General features: G+C 42.3%; 1 protein-coding gene across 1 annotated transcript; it reads right to left on the reverse strand.

Moving 5' to 3' along the window:
* Nucleotides 1-9,492: 9,492 nt before the first annotated feature.
* On the reverse strand, nucleotides 9,493-18,748 carry Ccdc148 (coiled-coil domain containing 148). Its single transcript, XM_029474371.1, has 4 exons — nucleotides 18,679-18,748; nucleotides 16,468-16,585; nucleotides 14,278-14,418; nucleotides 9,493-10,356 (listed from the first exon to the last, which is right to left on the reverse strand). The coding sequence occupies exons 1-4, from the start codon at nucleotides 18,708-18,710 to the stop codon at nucleotides 10,210-10,212; spliced, it is 438 nt and encodes a 145-aa protein (XP_029330231.1). The 5' UTR covers nucleotides 18,711-18,748; the 3' UTR covers nucleotides 9,493-10,209.
* Between the last annotated feature and the right edge of the window lie 1,808 nt (nucleotides 18,749-20,556).

The raw sequence follows: 20,556 nt of genomic DNA on the forward strand, positions 1-20,556 counted from the left end.
GAGGATAAAGCAGCGACATGGAGACTAGATATTATAGCAGTGACACACTTCACTGGATTGTTTTTTTGTTTGTTTTGTTTTATTTTGTTTTGTTTTGTTTTGTTTTTTGGTGCTTAGAAAAGCTAGCATTCTTACCTTTAGTAAGCAGACATAGACTGATAGGACACAACTTACTCTCAAGTGGTAAGAAAAAAAAGTGTGTGTGTGTGTGTGTGTAAGACAGAGACAGAGACAGAGAAAAACTGACAGAGAAAGAGGATAGAATGTGTGCACATGAGTATCTATACATATATGTACATGCATGTGAGGATATATGTGGATATATGTGGATATGTGTGTGTCCACACGTGGGTGTAATAACACAAAAATGATAAATCATCTTGAATTTTAAACAGTATGTGACTAGCTAAAGGTATTACATTTTGGTTTTTAGATTTATCTGTAGTGTTGAAACTGTTTCCAAGCAAGAAGTTTCTTAAATTTGAATATACATCAAGAAATGAGATCAAAGGACTGAGGAGACAGTGAGAAAACTGGTCAGAATAGCATAGTAAGAGGCCCCGAGGGGTGAAAACAAAAATTTTACTAATACAATAAATACTAAAGAAGTGTAATTTATAAACACTCCCTGGAATACATTTGAATCTGTGTCATAAGAGGGAACTGCTTTTGCTGACTGTGGCCACCAAAGTCCTGACATCAGCAGGAATCCAGTGACTATTACATCATAAGGAACGCAGGGAAAAGCTTTGTGCAGTCAGGCAAAAAAAGGATGAAGTAAATTGTCAGGGAAAGAAAACCATTTACAACCCGTCTCCTGACATTTATGCTAAGGGAAGAAAATGTAAATATGGCATTTTATTCCCTGGGAAAACCGATTTGCAACTATAGAGGCCTCCAACCTCGAGTTATTAACACAGTCAAAACACAGTTTCCACAAGCACCTCCTAAGGATTCTCTCCTAAACCAGGACACAGCCCACCAGAATGACAAATGCAAAGCTAATATGGCGCCCACTGACATCAGCAAAACACGCTGACTTATAAAATGAGATGAAGGTGGAGGGCTTCCCACTCACATATACGGTCAACGTGAATTGGACTTAATGAGTTATTTTTTTATAATTTTTAAAATCATATTTTATGTGTATGGATGTTTTGCCTGCATGTGTATCTGTGCACCACTTGTGTGCCTGGCGCCCTCAAAAGCCAGAAGAGGGAATCAGAGAGACGGCCCCATAAACAGGAGTTATAGACAGACGTTTGTGAACTGCTAAGCAGAAGTTGGGTTTCAATCTGGGTTCTATGGAAGTACAGCCAGTTCTGGGACAGCCCTCCAGTCCCTTAGTAGATTATTTAATAAAAAGAGAGGACATGAAGTTGGATGAAGTATGTGGGGCTGGAAGAGTTAGACATGGAGCTGGAGGGGGAAATGGAGGGATATATGATCATATGCCATTATATTTACAAGTGACTTTGCAAAGGATGAAGTTTTAGAAAAGAACTTAGGGACTAATGGAGAGTGTATAAGATTTACATAATTCCCAGCATAAAAATATAATGGATGTATAACAAAAGAAGAAAGAGTATGATGTACACAGCTGAAGAATTTGTGGCTGTCATATTGGCATTTTATCTTGTCTGTCATGTGCATAGAGTGCGGGATAATACAGTGAGGAATGATGTCATATTTGGACTTCTTGTCAGTGAGCATTCGAAGCCTCCATAAGGAAAAAAAGAAAATACATTTGAAAGTGGAAGACTTGAAGCAACACACCATGGTATCTAAATTAGAATTAATAACAGAATGGATGAGTAATAGATGTGATCTTATGGGCCTGTTTGTGCATATGTGTATGCATATATGGATGTACATGCTTGCACATGGATATATATTCTAGCAATGCTCATGGAAAGGGCCTAGAATAGGTCAATCCAGTAGCTCAGGTACTGCCATACTATTTCCTACCAATGAGACCCTGAGCTTGTTACAGAAAATTCTGACTCTAGGTTAGAAGACAGAGTGTAAAGGAGCCTGGCTTGTTCTGATATGCTCGGTGACAAATGTGACAAAATGTTGAAACATGGTGGTAAAATGTCTTGTAATTCACATACCTCTTCTATAATGGAGGCCAGACATGGCCATATGTCATGGATAAGGGAAGCTCATTTCTCAGCTCCTTTGCATCTGGGAGAGCACTGGAGTGACTTTGAGGATTGCAGACAGACATCAGGCCAGTTCCAGCAGCACTTCACAGGCTTCAGAACTTTAACATGCTTGTGTCTCTGTTTCTCCTTGGAACACAGCACGTATGGAGAACACATGTGTCTGACCCGGTGTCCGGTTCAGATGAGCTCCTAGCCAACAGACAGCACCTTCTGCCAATGGTGCCAGGGGGTCTTCTTAACCATCAAGCCAAGCTGAGCTTTGAGATAGCTATGACCTCACCTAGCAATTGACTGCACTGCGTCAAACACTTTGTGGCAGGCAGAAAATGACTCTCGACATCCTGTCTCCCTGTGATCTGTGGCTGAGTTACAAAGCAAATGACAGCAGGATTACCAATCACCTGGCTTTAAAGTAAAGAGATTATCCACACTAGTGTGAGCTCCTAGTCACTGCAAGAATCCTTACTAGTGGGAGAGAATGAGGCAGAAGATACACCTGTCACCTCTGGCTTGAAGACAAATGAAGGGGACCCCAAACTAAGGGTGATGAGCAGGCTCTAGAAACTCAAAATGACAGATTCTGCCTTGAGCCTCAGAGAACAGCATTGCACTGCTCACAGCCTGATTTTAGATTGCAGATCCAATTCTGATGTCAGAGATCCAAAACTGAGTACACCATAGTGCCAGAGCCTGTAACTTTATGGTAAGTTGCTTTAAGAGCGATAAGGGATTAATACAGATGCTGAAGTTGGTAACAAATCAAACCGTGGGGTGATGGAAGATTAAAAACCAACCAGTTTGGAGCACAGCTTTTTGTACAGAGCAATAGAAACTGGAACAGCATGGGGTATTGAGTCTATGAGATTGTTTAGTCAGAATTCCTGAGCCACTGGGCAAGAAGGAGATAATTGGAACATGAAAAAGAACGACTCTTCAATAGATTATGAGACTAAACATATTAAAATCCATGACCATGAAGATACAATGAAATCAATCATCTTTGGAGGCTGTCAGAAAACCAATTCATTATTTAAAAAAAAAAAAGGTGTTAAGACGCAAACAAACTGCTCATCTCTTACATTACCAAACATAAGGAGAGGAAGAGACTTTTCTTCATCTAAGGTTCTCAGCGTTCGAGGAGGAAGGCCGGGTTATACTGTGGATGTGACCCAACATGCTCTCTGCCATTGTGACCATCTTACAGGCCACAGACTTTCAGCCAAGAACTCAAGGCTTCTGGATGAAGCAGAAGCCACTGAGGAATGATTGCTCACTGGCTTGGTCCCCCTGGCCTGCTCAGCTACCTTTCTTACACAGACCAGGTTCGCACATTGTCCACTGTGGATAGGGACCTTTCTACTTCAGCTAGCAATCAATAAAATGCCCCACAGACATACCCAGAGGCCAATCTGATGGAGGCAATTTCTCAGTTTTTGAGGTTTCTTCTTCCCAGGTGTGTCTAGATTTGTGTTAGGTTGACAGAAACTAATCACTACAGTACATCACCCATGTGGTTCTTAATTAATGGCTCTAAGCACAGAGAGTTAGCAATAGTAAGAAATTTCCCAAAACTTCCAAATGCTCAACCCACCAATGGATGGGGGAGATTATGCAGCCAAAGGAAGTGTGTTGGAGGGAAGAATAGAGAAGAATCAGAATACTATCTGGTAAAGCTAGACTCAGGTATCAGCTCATATGTATGCAAAAGACAGAGGTGCAAGAGAAGCTATGAACCTGAGGCACAAAGTGTGTCATAGAAAGTGCTACGTACGTGTAAATGTTTGTGCTTCGATAAATATAATCCAAGCGGTGAACAGGCAGAGAAGGTAAGAACTATATATTAAAAGATGTCCCTAAGCCGGGTGTGGTGGCGCATGCCTTTAATCCCAGCACTCAGGAGGCAGAGGCAGGCGGATTTCTGAGTTGGAGGCCAGCCTGGTCTACAAAGTGAGTTCCAGGACAGCCAGGGCTATACAGAGAAACCTTGTCTCGAAAACAAACAAAAAAAAACCAAAAAACAAAAAAACCCCAAACAATCAAAAAAACCCAACCAACCAACCAAACAAACAAACAAACAAAAAACCCCAAAAGATGCTCCTAAACCAATGAAAAGTAAACCTATAAAACTTAAGGATGTCCCCACGGGTGACCACAGTAAAATGCAATCAGCCTAAAGGCTACAATCCCAGAATACTCCTGTGTATAGAGCTGGGGGAGAGAAGGCCAAGGAAACTGAGACACAGCCAACATAGCAGGAAGGAAAACAGGTAGAGTAACAGAAACCAGGAGAAGAACTTGTTCCAAGGTGGGCTGCTGCTACCTGGACCAAAAGCTGCTACCAAGTCAGTGGGACAGAGGTTTAAGCCCATCATTTACAAGCATGGAATTTTTTGGTGACCTAGTTAAGAACAGTACCAGAACAGCACAAGACTGGATCTGAGTGTGAAACAGTAATGGGGAGACTAGAGAGGCATCCAGTGTCTACAGGCAACTCTTTGAAGGTGTTCCTTGAGTGGCAAGAAGTAGCTGAGGAGTAATTAGAGGACAACATGAGGTTGACAGAGATTCATTCAAATGCTGGGATCTATTCCAACATATTTGTAAACTCAAGGAAGGATTAAAGATATAAGAAATAAAATGAGCAGCAACAGAATTTATGTAGCATTGGGTAGGAAGAAAACTCAAAACTCAACATGAGTGCAGTACCCTCCTCAAGAGGAAGTAAAAGGGAGCCCACGCTCGATTCATGAGGAAGTAAGGGCCTTCCTACAAGACAAATAATATAGTCTTCTTCCAAATGGAGGCAGCCCATCACCCTCAAAGATTGAGAGATGAATCTGAGGATACCATCTGTGATGGTTTGTATATTCTTGGACCAGGGAGTGGCACCATCTGAAGGTGTGGCCTTGTTGGAATAGGTGTGGCCTGGTTGGAATGGGTGTGTCACTGTGGGTGTGGGTATAAGATCCTCACCCTAGTTGCCTGGAAGTCAGTCTTCCACTAGCAGCCTTTGGATGAAGACATAGATAGAACTCTCAGCTCCTCCTGGGCCATGCCTGCCTGGATACTGCCATGCTCCCACCTTGATGATAATGGACTGAACCTCTGAACCTGTAAGCCAGCCCCAATTAAATGTTGTTTTTTATAAGACTTGCCTTGGTCATGGTGTCTGTTCACAGCAGTAAAACCCTAACTAAGACACCATCACTAACAATGGGATCAAAGGTAGTGGGGCTTTTCCCTCCTTTTCCTTTCCTTCCTTTCTCCCTTTCTTTCCTTCCTTTCTTTCTTTGAGACTTATTTAAATTGTGTATGTGTGTATGCATTTGAGTATAGATGACTACAGAGGCTAGAAGAGAATGTCATCAGAGCCTCTGGAGCTGGTGTTACAGCTAGTTATGAGCTTCCTGGTATGGGTGGAAGGAACCAAACTAGGGTCTTCTGCTGCTACTCACACTCCAGTGAAGTTTGCTTGGCAGGCCGAGAGGCCTGAAAGCACTCACGAGGCAAAGAGTTTCACAGAAACTCACCTCTTGGAGCTTTGGCGTTTTCATTAACCTGTATACTCATACCCTATCCCCGAGCTAGTCTGGTGTATGGATCCACGTGCTCTCTTTTAGTATTATTTTATTATAAGTGTCCTTTAAGATTGAATTCTGACATAGTCAGAGCCTTCGCCAGTGTTCCAATGTCCTAGAAAATGCTTGAAGCCGACAAGCTTGGAATCTGGTAGGAATACAGTAAGGAAGTTACCTGTTCAGTAACTAATTAAGCATTACAAAAGATGGAGCCAGCAGCTCAGGGCTGGTCTGCTGAGTATTTACTAAGGACAGTAGCAAATCTCACCCAAACAAGGGAATACCATGAAAGAGCCAGGAATCCCACTGAGATAGAAATCTTCAGTACAGGCTACATTGCATATTAGAAGCAAGCTGGTGAATTCTTCTGACAAATGGAGATTCTCCACAGATACTTAAAAGTTACTAGCAATTATCAGGGCCCAGGAAATAGGGGGGGGGGGGTTGTGGTCTTGCATTATTCATGAGAAGGTCTGCTAGAGCAGAACCCCTGGTGATGGGCTTAACAATAGACTAGCTTTACACCTGGCTCTCTTCTTAGTGGCAGCAGCCTGGTCCCTGCCTTCCTTTGATGTATACATTCCTTTTGTATTATGTAACTTGGTGGATTGTATCTTGTCTGGTTTCTTGCTATTCTGCTGTATAGTATAAAAAGTTTGATGTTTGACCTGAAAAAATGCATTCAGATTCTACACGATCTCCTGTGTGCATCTGTCTGTCATTTTGCCAACTCCTTGACCATCTGCACCCAGAGACCCGTCCACGCAAACAAAGGGACCCAGAGGGCCTGTGGCACTCTGCAAGAGCAGCACGTGCTCTGAACTGCTGAGCAATCTCTTCAGGACAGTTTCAATCTGTTTTAGAGCACTCCCAAGAAATAAATTTTTGTTATTGTTATAAGCCAATACACATTCACGTACGCACTTGGTGTTCTTAGGTACATATTCCTTTTTTTTTTTTTTTCTTTTTAAGCCACCCGGGAAAACTAGACCAGCAAGGATCAAAGTGTAGCAGGGCACTATACTGGGGAACAAAAACATTAAGGGAATTCTATATATCAAGAAAGCAATATTGCCAAGAAGAGACAGGTCTTCTTACCTCAAAAATGTACTCAAATTAGGGCTATTACTACAGAACTTTCTGAAACTACTATTGATGATGTACATGTATACATTATGCTTTTAATTATTTGCTTTTTTATTGTTCTGGAATTTATTTGGCCTGTAACTATATAAACTATATTTATGCACTCCAAATAATCAGAAACACTGTAACAACATCCCTGGTTTAGCAATACAACAGCTTCAGGAACTTGTGGCTCTTCAATGCTGTCTGTCTCCCTAGTCACTGTTTTATTTTATTTTATTTTATTTTATTTCATTTCATTTCTCTATTCTGTTGTCTTCCTTGTATCCATAAGCAATACAGATTATCTTGGCAGGATTTTTTTTTCTTTTTAGATAAATGAAATATGACATTTCACTCCTTTTGGTAAATATCCTGTCCATATCAATACATTTCTCCCTATTTCCTTTGCGATATGTAATTCTATAAACAAATATTTCATAGTTTTTCTGTCCGTCCAGCTTACTCCTGATGAGATGTAGCTTGTTTTTCTTTGTGAAGCCCCATTTCTTCCTCCCTACACACGGGTGTAGGAGTTTCTTGATAGCACGCATCTAGATGGAGAGTTGCTGGGTCAAAGGTTGTAACAAGTGTCACCTCAGCAGGCAGAGGAGAGCTCTCCAATCCACACTAACACATGCTTATTTCCTTTGTCTTTCTTTGAGACAATGTCTGATATACTCCACCTGGCCTCAGACTGGCTATAAAGCTGAGGCTGGCCTTGAACCTCTGATCTTCCTGCTTCTACCTCCCAAGTGTTCCTAAGTAAGAGTGTTCTACCATACAGTTGCTTTGTGCTCCTTTGGCTTTGGAGACATTGGATACTTTGGATACATCATGTAGCCCAGGTTGGCCTTCACCTATACAGCTGGGATTACAGACCTGTTACCACCTTATCCAGTCTTGGCATTTTTCTGTGGCTACTACATTCATTGGCAATGCTGACCATCAGGAGAGTGGGCAATGGTCTTTCACTAGGGGTATGAATAAGCACTTTTATCTTTTCATGTGTATATTGATTTTCAGATTTCAGATCATTTCCTTTCATTTCACTTAAAAATGGTGGGACATTGTCCATTGGTTTAAGGCCTCTATTTGAAGGCAACTAATAAATGTATATTGTTTTATCTTTCTGAACTTATTTCTAGATCTTTAAAATGACAAGAACCCTATCATAAGGCTGTGAGGATGATCAAGTATCATACAGAAAGCACATGCTAATGCTAAGCATTCAGTGTGTACTCAGGGATTAACATTTACTATTAATACAACTTCTTTAAAATAATAAAGAAAACAGTCAGAGACCGAGTCTGGGTGTAGGCAATGGCTAGTCTGCTTTGCTATGCATATATCCACTCAGTTTCCCTCACAACCACAATGTAGGACATCTCCCTTTCTCTCAGAACAGCAGTGCTACATGCCCAAGGTGGTTCCAGCAACGAGTCTTTAGCACTTTGTTTTTGTAACATTTATTTATTTATTTTTATTTATGTGAGTACAGTGTCGCTATCTTCAGACACACCAGAAGAGGGCATCGGATCCCCATTACAGATGGTTGTGAGCCACCATGTGGTTGGTTGCTGAGAATTGAACTCAGGACCCCTGGAAGAGCAGTCACTGCTTTTAACTGCTGAGCCATCTCTCCAGCCCAAATCTTTAGCTCTTAAGAGAGTGTAAAAGAGTTAATGTGTCAATAGTGTTCGAACACAATCCCATGACTTTGGTGTGGACATCCAGGACAGTAAGGATCCACAGGCTCAGCAGCATCCATATCGCGCTGTTTTGCACACAATGATTTTTGGCACAGCAGTTTTCCATGGGTTTATGGTCAGGGCCCCATAAAATAACACTTCGATCCCTAGAAAGACCCCCCCAAGACAACCATGCCTTACCACTCTCCACCTCTTCCTAAGAACTTCTCCATTCTTATGAGACATTATACTGCTGTAAAGAGCGGAAGTAGGGAAGCATTGGGATGGATCCTGGGATGTGGATAAGGTCTCCACCTCCACCCACTCCATAGAACTCTTATAGAGAAGCCAATGTATTCTGACAGGCTGGGCTGATTTTGCTCACACTTGCCATGCTGCGGGTGGTCACGACAAGCCCCAATCAGCCTGTTTTCTGTGATGTCCTTTTTTCTCTTCCCAACCCCTTCATCTCTCCTTGCCTGCTCTCTCCTATCTTTCTCTCTTTTTTTCAGCAGGGTCTCCTGTATTGCAGGCTGGCTGTAAATGACTATATAGCCAAGGTTGACCTTGACCTCTGATGCTCTTACTTCCCATCTCCCAAGCGCTAGACTCATAAGTGTTTCCCACCACATCCAGTTTATGGGGCGCTGGGGATCAGAGTCAGAGCTTTTTTTCTAGGCAAGTGTCCTAGCTGAGCTCCATCCTCAGCCCTGGGTTTTGTGGTTTTCAGAGCATTCTCAGAACTACCTAGAGATAACACCCCTGGGGTCTAGATGTGGACAGGAAATACAGGAAATGGCAGCAAAGAAAAATAAAGGGGAAAAAAAAGCCATCAGTCTCCTTACTGTGATTAGCACCTAGAAGTTTTAAAAAACACATTTTCTTACTGAAAAATTTTCTTGCTTCCTTTAGGAGATAGATAGCCAAAAATTTATAGGCAAGCTTTATTTGAGATACTTCTTTTCAAGAAATTCATCTAGGGATTTCTTAGATAATTAGGAACTTTTAATAATATTTCAAGTATCATAAAATTTCAGTTTCTCTTTCTAAACAACCACACTGCCATGTCTTCTCAGTTAAAAATAAAAACAAAAACAAAAACAAAAACAGGTATTCCCGTGATAGTGACAGTATGTCTAATTTCTTTTAAAGCCAGATTTGTAAACTGAGATTGTTCAGGTAATGGGTTTGCCATAAACATCATGTTCCAAACTGACTTCTAAATTTAGAGAAAGGTTGAATCTCCTCTTTGAATAACCAAGAAACAATAGATGTATTAATAATAATGAAGCTTCCATAATGAAACATCAAATACTGAAGTAACAAGCTGAAATGCATGTACCTGTGGAGTAGACAACCCTTGAAAATGGTTATTTTCAGCTCCTCTTTATAGAAGAAAAAAAAAAAACCCTCCAAAATAACAGCCTGCCAAATGACAACATAAATACTGAAGTCTGATAATTTTGGTAAATTTGGTAATAGTACATGTTATTTAAAGAAAAAGCAAATGGTAAACAAAACTTTGAAGCTAAAGAAGGGAAGGTTGTTTAATAAATGCTGTGATTTCTCTGTGCAGTCTTTTTCTAAGCATTGAGAAGCAGGCCCATCACGATCCGTATTTACGCAGTGTTCCTTCTCATGTACCCTCTAGACCTTGAACGCAGTCGATTCTGTGTCCTTCCTTGGAGGCTTCTGAGGACCAATTTTTGGTAACATCTCTTTGGCATACTGTGTTTTATGGAGTCCAGCTTCTCGAAGTGCTAACTCAAATCGAAGTCGAGGATCGGAAATTATCTGCAGACAAAACAAACAAACAAACAAACAAACAAAACGGGATTTAAGCACACGATAACTCGTTTAGCTGAAGCACATCTTCTCCTTCCGGTTTGTTTCCCAAGTCGCATCATGTTTGAAGGTCGATGGTTAGATGGTGAAGCTTCTTCGTCCTGTGACTGCAGAGGTTTTACTGAAAATGTCCACACTATTTCTCACACTGTCACTTTCCAGTGCATCATTTCCAACATAGAGTGAATTTGATATTATGTACTACATCAATCAAATACAACATATTAAAATTACTAAAAAATGGAATAAAAGAACCTTACTTCCAGTACTATTAATGGTTATTTATTGCTGGCTAAAAGCATATAGATAAAGGATTGTAAAATAAATCTACTTTAATAAATAAAATCAATCTTTAGAATATATTTTTGAGGCACTGTTATTTAAGAAAGCCATACTTTTAAGTGTATGAGTGTATGACGGCTTGCATGTATATGTATCATGTGCATGTGTAGTGCTTGCAGTGGCTAGGAGAAGGTGTGGTAAGTTAGTTAATGAATCCTGAATATCAAAAATCACATTGTAAACTAACAAACAGAAAGAATGTAGCTATGGAATCAATAATTCTTGTAAGTAATGTTTATGTATTTATCCAAACTACCATGGCACAGGTAACAGAAGCCCCGTGATCTTGGTTAATTTGGAATTAACCGAGATCAGGAGTTGTGGGAAGTTGTGAGTTTCGAGGTCGCTCTTGGGAGCTGAGTCCAGGCCCCTAAGTTGCATGCACTAAGATCCCCAAGTGCATGCAACTGCTCAGTCATCTCTCCAGCCCCCTGAGCATCTTCTAACAGCCACTTTAACCTTGCTATCATTTACTAATGTGCAAATTACACATAAACGCATGCCCACTCCTTAAAAAAGAGAATCTGAGGCTGGATTTCTATTTCAAGCAGAGAATGCCCCACCCATCCCATGCTAAGTAGGAGGAGACAAACAGATACCCCAGCTTCTGTTCTCATGTTTACTTGACTGGCCCTTAGTCCCTTTCCTATGAATCTTAAATGTCAACACATTCTTTGTCATGATGAGAGATAACCACATATGGACATTTTACCTGAGTCTGACATGGTACAACTCTCTAAAAGATACAGTCAAAAGCATCCGAAAATAGCTCCCTCCATGAGTTCGAATAAATGGGAGCAATAGGAGGGTAATGGATAACTAACATGAGGCTCTGCCTCATGTAGAGAAACATGGAGGTGTGTGGCATTGCTGGCATGAGGATGCTCTCAGGTAAGAAACAACCAGGGCAACCTTGAAGTCTGACGTAACCTTCCAGTAGTCAGAGAGGGAGGAAGAGGGGTCTAATTGGACAGGAAGGCCTCACATTCAAAAGCTGAGGTGAAACAGGTCAATTTTAGGATGAGGGGAGTATGGGCAAAAGACTGTGCCACTGAGGAGCTTGGTGAAGAAAGGACACTCCGACTGGGGCTTGGATCTCCTAGCCTTGAAGGCCATGCTAGCAAGTGCCACGGTGTTTGTTTCTGCTTTTAGCATCCAACTGTGGCAGCATATGATGAATCTGATCATAAAGTCGGGATAAATTAAAGTGGTAGGGGAAAAAAAAGATGAAGGAGGAGGAGATCAGGAGGCTACCGGGACTGTCTAGACATGAAGTAATAAATACCTAAATGTGTGTGGAAGTAGAGACGACCTAACTGTCAGACATAGTCTGGAGGGAGGACTCAATGACAACCAATCGGACACGGGGCTGGGGTAGTGAGGAGCGTGAGGCCAGAATAACCCAAAGGTCCCTGTCTGAGAAACAATCATTTGAGCCTAGGACCCAGTCTTCTCTTCTGTCTCCATATATTCTGACCCACTTTCAAGGACTCCCACTCCCTCTACGATTCGTATGCTGTCTACTCCCGAATTCTCTCTGGGAGTCACCTCCTTCTCCAGCACCAGGGCTGTGGAGCCTTACATTTTTTTATTATTATTATCCAATTTTTTTGAGTAAAAAGTAAGTGAAGAGAGAGGTTTCTCCTCCCCATAATCAGTAATCAGGTTTTTTGAAAGGCTACTTTAGACCTCCTCACCCTAAACGCGACATGGACAAAACACATCACCTCCCCAGGCCTGTTTTTCCTATGAGTTCTTATATGGTTAATGGACAGTGCCACAAAATGGCAATAATTTGTTGAATCCCTGCTGAATACCAGGCGATATCCTAGGCAGTCGATATTTATTATTTCTAATCCCCAGAAGAACTTTGCAAGTAATTATTTCAAAGATGAAGAAAACAAACATAAAGATGTTAATAGCTTAGGCGAGCCCACACAGCCAGTAAATCTGGAGCGTGGATTTGAATCCACAATGCACAACTGCGGTACTTGTCTGGCTTGGAATCGTCCTCTCTTTCTTCATCCCCTCCGTCTCTCCAGCCGGAGCTGTGCATGACTCTTTCGACACCACTTCCACTCCTCTGCCCCAACATCCATCTATTTTCCATTCGAGATCCGAGGATAAAATACAAATGTCATCATTTGACTTACCTGCTTTAAAATAGCATGTCTAGTCATGGGATAAAGGTCAGATGTCTGAGAAGAAAAGCTTCTGGTGGATCACGGCTGGGCCCTAGCCCAAGGTTCCACTCTCATTTTAGCACTTATTCTGTACCCGTGCCTCTGTCGCACAGTGAAGACATTCAAGGAAGGGCCTTCTCTGGGTCTTTTCTGCCTGGGAAACCCCTGATAGCTTGGCCCAGAGCCTTAGGACTTTTCCTTCCTCTGAGCTTAGCCTGTGCAGTGTCCAGTTGCCTCTGCACTATCGCAGAGAAACCTACACTGTCCAAAACGTAATTCTCCCACACATCAGCCTCTCTTCCCTTTAAACTGTAAAGCATCTTGAATGAGTTTAGCAACAACTGGCCACGATCCTTAACTCTGCTCATGCTCAGAAGCGCCATCTCTCCAACTGCCAGGGCAGAGCGCTCCATTTTCTCCCCACATCCAGCACAGAACTGGTCTCACGCTGTGCACTATTTCTGAATATAATACTTCCCTTCTTGGCCTAGAGAGTCGCTTCCTCCAGGAAGGATCAGTCTGGCCCATTTAGGGTGGAGTCGAGAGCTACCCTCTTGCACAGAACCAGAATACAGTGTCTATGTCATAAATATCTGATTACTAATGAACGAAATTTTGACCTTACTATTCACCATTAAGTATGCAGCACTCAGGGGAGGCACTATGAACTCGCTTGGCAACAGGTTTCTTGAGATTTTGCTGTGTTCTCCCTAGTTCTGTAAAACTCCTGACTGCTTACTCCCTTAATTTGGGTGACATCCATTCATTCATATGCCTTCTTTCCTACCCTTCTCTGCTAAAATTTCTTTTAACTGTCTCTTCTCAGGTCCAGCCACAACCCACACACACTCTAAGCTTCTGCAAAAAACTCCACGATCCCTCCGTGGGGTTTCCACAGAAAAATGCTTTATCCTCAGCTCTGAGAACAAAACTTGTGATCGCTGTCTTCAGTGCTGCCCGTCAGTCTCATTAGTTGCTTATTTAATAGGATCTATGCCATGAATTTAGAATATAAACTCATAATACGACAGAGAAATCTTGGAACCTTAAAGAAATACCAACGACCTTTTTTTGTAACTATTGACTTTTGAATAAAATGTTACAAAACCTTTTTCAGTGACAGATACGATTTTAAGCTGTTTTGTTTTATGTCACACTTTTATAATATTTAAGATTCATACGGCAATTATGTATTATTATTTACAAAGAGATAATATGCTAATATGTAGGGCATTTCTGGGTAAATATTAAAAAACAATTTGTAACTCAGAGCACACACCTGAGCAATCAATCCTCCCTGTTCTCAGCACGGACTTTGCACCAGTAATGCAATTCCCATAAGTACCTGTTGCTCGTTGTATGTAGTCAGTGTGAAGAGCGGCTTTTGAAGGATGAATTCTTCCTCACTTTCAGCACCTGTCTTTGCTTTCCAGGCCAGTGTCTCTGACATCATTCTAACTGGATCAGACTGGACAGCAACAGCAACCTAAGGGAAGAGAAAGCATAGCCACTCAAGAGGGGGTACGAGCTAAACGCTTCTGCGTAAGACTATGGGTTTGTTTAGTGACCATTAAAAAACTCGTATTAAGTCTAAAGCTGTAGAGGAAAGAGCAAAGGAATATTAAACCCAGGCCAGTGCCAGTTACTTACAAAGGAGTTAAAACCCATGTCAAACAAAACATTAAAGATTATAATCATCTGTTAATGGTTAAGTAGTCACAATCATGATTGATTTCAGATGCAAATTCATCTGTGTGATAAAAGTCAAAGGCAGTCTTACACTGAAAACCACCCGGAAAATGACAAGTAGCAAACAAAAATTCATATTTCAGCAGCTATCAGTCTATGGCTATGAGTATCAGCATGAAGCTTTCTGGTAAAGTTGATTGCACAGTCGTTGCTGGACAAGCTGGGGGTACTTCCATTGTACTAGGTGAGTAGATGCCTTAGGACTGCTATAGACAGTGAGTTGCCATTTTACTATAAAACTAGAGAGTCCTTTAACAAGAAGTCCTTGTCCTGCATAGTAATAATTATTCTTACCCAAATCTTAATGAGAAGAAGCCACTAATTTTGTCAATCAGATGCACCATTACCAACACCTGCCTATTAATTCTGCAAGTCAAGAATTTGCATGAAGTAAATGGCATTTCAAAACTATAATAAAATGACTGGGGTCAACTGTAATTTAATTATTATAGGTTTCCTAGCTCAAATGCCATATATTACAGCTCTCAACACTGATTCTGTGTGTTGAGAGCGGAGGATGCCTTCTTTCCAAGGACTATTGGGTAGAAGTTCTAGTCACGTGGATTCTGTAGCAACCAGTTACATTCGAAACAAGAATGTCTTCAGGGATTGTGACATTAAGTCTGCCTCCAGAAAGTCAGAGTGTGTCATTCTTTGCTAATGACTGAATAATTTGATTTTTTCAGATATAGAATAACAGACTTTATATTCTTATGCTTCCAATTCACCTCTACAGCCTATTTTATCGAAGAGGAGGAGGATGTGAAAGCCGTCTCATAGGAGTCCTATTGGGCACTTACTAGCTCTGGGACTCTGAAAAAGGCAACTGACCTCTTGGTTTCTGCTTTTACAACACAGGGGTGTTAATAATACTCACTTCAAAGGGATACTGAGGAAGCAAGCCAAGTTTCACCGAGAACATTGGAATAGGGCTTTGCACGTAGTAAGCACTCACAAATTTGAACTCCAGTTACCGCAAACCTATGGGTCAGGGACTGGCTTTAGTATTCCCATTTTCCAGATGAAGAAATAGAGCCAAGGCAGGTTAAGTAAATGACTCAAGTTTTCTCTGGCATTGAATGCTTAGCCAGCTGTTCCAGTGTTGAAGGACAATCAAGGCCAGGGCTTGTACAACCTCTACTCACTCAGAAAGGGGACTACACAGCCACTTCCCATTGGTTAGGCTGTGTGGTTATCAGTTGAACAAATCTCTAGGGGTCAAAGTTCAGAAAAATTACCAGAGGGACTATCCCACTTCTCAGTTTCTTAAGAAAATTTGCCATGCACTGTCTACTTTTATCTATTTTGCCTCCTTTCCTTAGGCAAGGCCATGGGAGGCTGTTAATGCTGTACAAAGGGGGTATTTGTAAAGTGATGCCTAAGCGGGCTTGTTGACTGTGGGATTTTTCCAAGCAAAGGTTCCCACTTGAGAGTGGATTATCTTGCTCTACCACATTTTTGAGGACAGGGAAGTCCTTTGACTGGAAACAAGAGTTTCACTGATGCAAACAGATACTGTTTGGATAATGAACTGGAGGGGATATGGACACACTTAAATCTGGGGAGAGAGCTTTTTAAATGCTGCTGATAAACATCTTTAAATATATCAAGAAACTGGACCGGGTTCAACATAAACCTCACTGGCTCCTGGGAATGGAAACCATGTCCTCGTTTGGAAAAGTTACACTTTGTATAGCAGATATCATGATCTAAGCCCCAGTAATAATATCATTAGCACACTTAGAAACATTTAAAAAACAAATGAAAATTTCCAAATTGAAAACACCTGCTTTCGTAGGGCTTCCAGCCGCCTTTCTCTCTCTTCTTCTTCCTGGACTTCTTGAAGGACCAATTTTTTTCTCTCCAACAAACGCTTCTCCAACAATTCTTGTCTATATTTAACCCTTTTGAAAAGAGACGACACAGGACAGGTAGATGGGCCATAATTAACACACACACATACAGAGTACACAGACAAGACTGCACCAGGAGCCATCTCAGAAGGGATGCTATTCCACCATTTGATTTTACTTGGTTTGATTTCTCAATCCAAACAATAAGAGGCAATTTACAGTGATTCCAGTAACCAGTGAGATACAGGAAAGCCTGGTTAAAACCCAGCTGAGCTCAGACTTCTCTGCCACCATTTTAAACCCTGACCCTGTCGGCTAGCTGCCGTAGCTACAGCGGAGGTGCCCTGAGCAGTAATCACACGGTCCTGAGTTATGACACAGCCTTCTGATGACAAGTCTGAACATAGCTTGAGGAGCTATAAAGATTGAATCCCTGACTAAATGCACATACTTTCAGAAAGTGTGATTAAAAAAAAATTACTGTGATAATGTGCTTAAATTATTTAGGTGACTAGAACTTAAACTATGCTTCGTATATAGTGTCTCTCCATGAGGTGGGCTTATTGGCATGTTAGAAAACTTTACAAATTGCACTCTGACATCTGTAGATGGCAGCAAAAACATGACTTTCCCCTTCGGCAATAGTTCCCCATCTCCTTTCAAATCATCAGATATTAAAACAGGGTGCATTAAAACATGGCTCCGTGTATGAGCTCACCTAGCCCTCTCTGTTGGCATTCCTTCTCCGCTCCACCCAACAGTTACCTAGCAACAGCCAGGTAGGCCTGGCTGGCTAAAAAGGGGACTGTTTGGCCTCTCTGACTCTCTCAGATCTCTGACACTCTTCTCTCCCTAACCTCTTTCTCTCTCCCAGTCCTCGAAGTGTTCCTGTCCTCCTCTTCCTCCTCCTCCTCCTCCCCCTTCCTTTTCCTCTTCCTCTTCCTTTTCCTCCTCCTCCTCCTCCCCCTCCCCTTCCCCCTCCCCTCTCCCATCCTCCTCCTCCTCCCCTCTCTTTCTGTCTTTCTCTGCCCCTTCTCTTTCTCTTCCTCTACTCCCTTCTCAACTCCCTTTCCCATGCCCACAAACAATCTCTGTTCTATATGATACCCTTCTCATGGTTGGGCTGGTACCTCAGCATGGGCCATTGAGGCACCCCCTCCCACCATACCATACCTTGCTCTATAAAAACATATTCTCGATTTTATAAAACATATCATCACTCTCTGCTGCCCGTATTTGAGTATCGAGTAGCCTTGATTACAGCTGTATTCCTGTCAAAGTGATTCTATTGACTTTGGGAGAGGAGATCCACCATTTCCAAAAAGCAGGCACCCGAGTTCTTAGGAAGATGGAAGCCATGCTGGCCTTCTATGGGCAACAGCTTGGATTTAATTTGCTTTGTCACATTAGTCACAGATGCCCTTTGCCCTTAGTATACGCTGCAGTATTCTCTACGGAGGTGTCTTTGCTGGCCCTTCCACTCTGGAGATTCCGGTATATGCCGAGTGCTCAGGAGACAAAGGTCTTGTACTAAGTGCTTTACAGTTGCTTCTTTTAACACTTCACAACAATCATACTCTGAGGGTATAATTTTGTATATATAATTTTGTCTTCTACAGGTACAGAAATGGAGGCACGGACAAATGGTGTAATTTGTCAGAAGTCTCACGCTCATTAAGTAGCAGAGCAGAAGTGTAACCCAGAATAACTCTCCTCAGCAGCGAAGCTTAGCCTCCACCATCCCACCCCCTGCAATTAACCTCTGTGCGGTCCTTCTCCCTAGATCTCTCCTCCTACATCAAGTGTCCCTAAACACCTACTGCACTAGGCAGCGTGGGTATGCTGAGGATACAATTGTCTTCCTTAGAAGTTTATAACTTAACATGGAAACAAGACATGCCTGAGAACCAAACAAGGTTCTCAGACTTGGCAGGAAGGTACACATATGGTCCCCTGGTGTTGCAGAAAAGTGAGGTGGCCACTTGTTGGATTGTTGAGGTTCATAAGAAGAGCCTCACAGAGGAGGGACATTTGAGCTGTGTCCATCTGGCCATCTGTAGGATGAGGATTTTGGAGATGCCAGGAGTGGTGAGAGCAGAGAGGAGGAGACAGTAAGGGTGGGGAGGAGACCTGAGGATGGGCACCTTTCTGGTCTTATCCTAGTCACAGACAGCATCGAACCCAGGAAGGAAATGGGAAATGGCAGCAGAGCGGTGCAGAGAAGCTGTGGTGGGCTGAGCCTGGCGGTCATTTCGTTTCCTCAGCTGTGCTTTTGGGAGGGGTGTTCTCGAAATTCTGCTTGCTCACGAACTGGCAATAAAGGAGGAGCACAGGCCGAGGATGGAAGGAAGGCTCAAGAAATAGGCAGGTTACTGTGGGATCTGCGAAGGGCAATCCTAGCCTTCCTTGAAGGTCACGGTCATACTGCCATTCTCTCCGGTGTCAGGAGTCAGCATGTAGATTCAAGGGCTGCAGACCAGCATGCTCCCTGTCTCGCCTGCCTCCGTGCAGGGAGCCGCAGTTCCCATTCCCTCCAGTTCCACTAAGGCGTGACGTGGCACAACCTCCCTAATGAGGCTCTACTCAATTTCCGCACTGAGTACAAGCTACGTGAACTTCTGTGAAGGTTCAATTAAAAGTTACCCTGGGACTTGCCAATTACCATATGCTAATTCTCAGAACCTTGGAAAGTTCTTCTTCCTGTGGGACGTATAGGTTGCTTTGTCTGCAACAAAGTTTTTTTGTCTGCTTTCTGGGAAAGTAGTATTCGTTCTTGCCAGGGGAGCTTGACTGGCAAGGAGGAAACTGCAAATGAGACTGTGGCATCTATTTACATCTGTAACATCAAGAGGGCTGGCTCGCAGGTTATTTCTAGGCTCATTCTTCATTTAATAGTTATTTCTTGACCTTTGCCAGACCTTGAGTTAAACATTGCATCAGGCATGTGCAGTGGCCAGTCAGCCTGGGTGATATGCTCCTGTCATGGCCCGGCACTCTACCAGAAGCTTCAAGATAGGGCAACTGTGAGATGGGCCTTGGGGGCGAGTGCTTTGATGAGACAATGAGGCAAAGCCTTGGCAGAGGTCATAGGGCCATACTTGGGAGCATGTCTTAGAAATATTCTGAGCCTAAGACTCAAAGAGGGCAGGCGGGGGGTTGGGGGTGGGAAAACAGCCATGGGCAGAAAAAAGAAAGGATCATGTTAAAGTCTAGAGATGAGAGACCATGGTGGGTTTTGGGGCCTGAAAAGAAACCCAGTAAGGCCACATATGAATATGGCGAAATGAATGGTGACATGGCCTCCGGGCGAGGGAATAAGAGAGTCACACTGAGGCTCTGTAAGCAGGAGAGCAGAGAGTTTTAAACAAAGAACTGAGATGTTTAGAACTCTACAGGAGGATGCAGGACAGATGACAGGGAGGCGAGATAGAGCAATCTAGACCAAGCTGGTAGTTTCTCATCCTCTAGGAGAAAGAGACACTGGAGGAAGGTCAGGAAAGATGTGGACTTAAGGAAGAAATAAAATAAATACAAATTGTTATCTTTTTTTAGGGGTAGGGAAAGTGACAGCAATAGGAAGAAATTACAGTTTCACAGCAAACAAGAGCGTTCAGCTGAGAACTTAAAAGGGAACAGGAAACAGGCTTCAGATTGGCACAGAAATGGTTCTTAGACCTGGACTAGATAAAGATAGGAAAATTCCATCAGCAGATTGGAACTAGAATCACAGGGAAGATGGCTGCCCTCCACAATATGAGTGTAGGGTCTGGAGAGAATGGATCTAGGGCTGATTTCCAAAGACACAACTCTTAAAAAGGGGACAAAGAAAGAGGAAACTAGGAAACAAAGAAGATAAGTGGTCCCAGGAAGATAAGGAAAATGAGACCTAAAATGTCAAATGTTACAGAAAGATTGATTATAATCCAAAGTTATCATTGCATTGAATTATGGGGAGTCATTGTTGATGTTGGCAAGACCAGACTTTGGCGAGGTAACTGAAGACTTACAGGAGTAAGAAAGAT

Source organism: Mus caroli, chromosome 2 (genome assembly GCF_900094665.2).
Source record: "Mus caroli chromosome 2, CAROLI_EIJ_v1.1, whole genome shotgun sequence".
NCBI lineage: Eukaryota > Metazoa > Chordata > Mammalia > Rodentia > Muridae > Mus > Mus caroli.

Excerpts from the sequence above, each read along its gene's own strand:
- Ccdc148 (XM_029474371.1), bottom strand. The coding sequence starts at position 18,710 with ATGCTGTCTGTGACTAGGATAAGACCAGAAAG. Across the intron at positions 14,419-16,467 it reads TGGAAGCCCTACGAAAGCAG|GTTGCTGTTGCTGTCCAGTC; the intron begins GTGTTTTCAATT and ends CTCTTCCCTTAG. Across the intron at positions 10,357-14,277 it reads CTACATACAACGAGCAACAG|ATAATTTCCGATCCTCGACT; the intron begins GTACTTATGGGA and ends TTTTGTCTGCAG.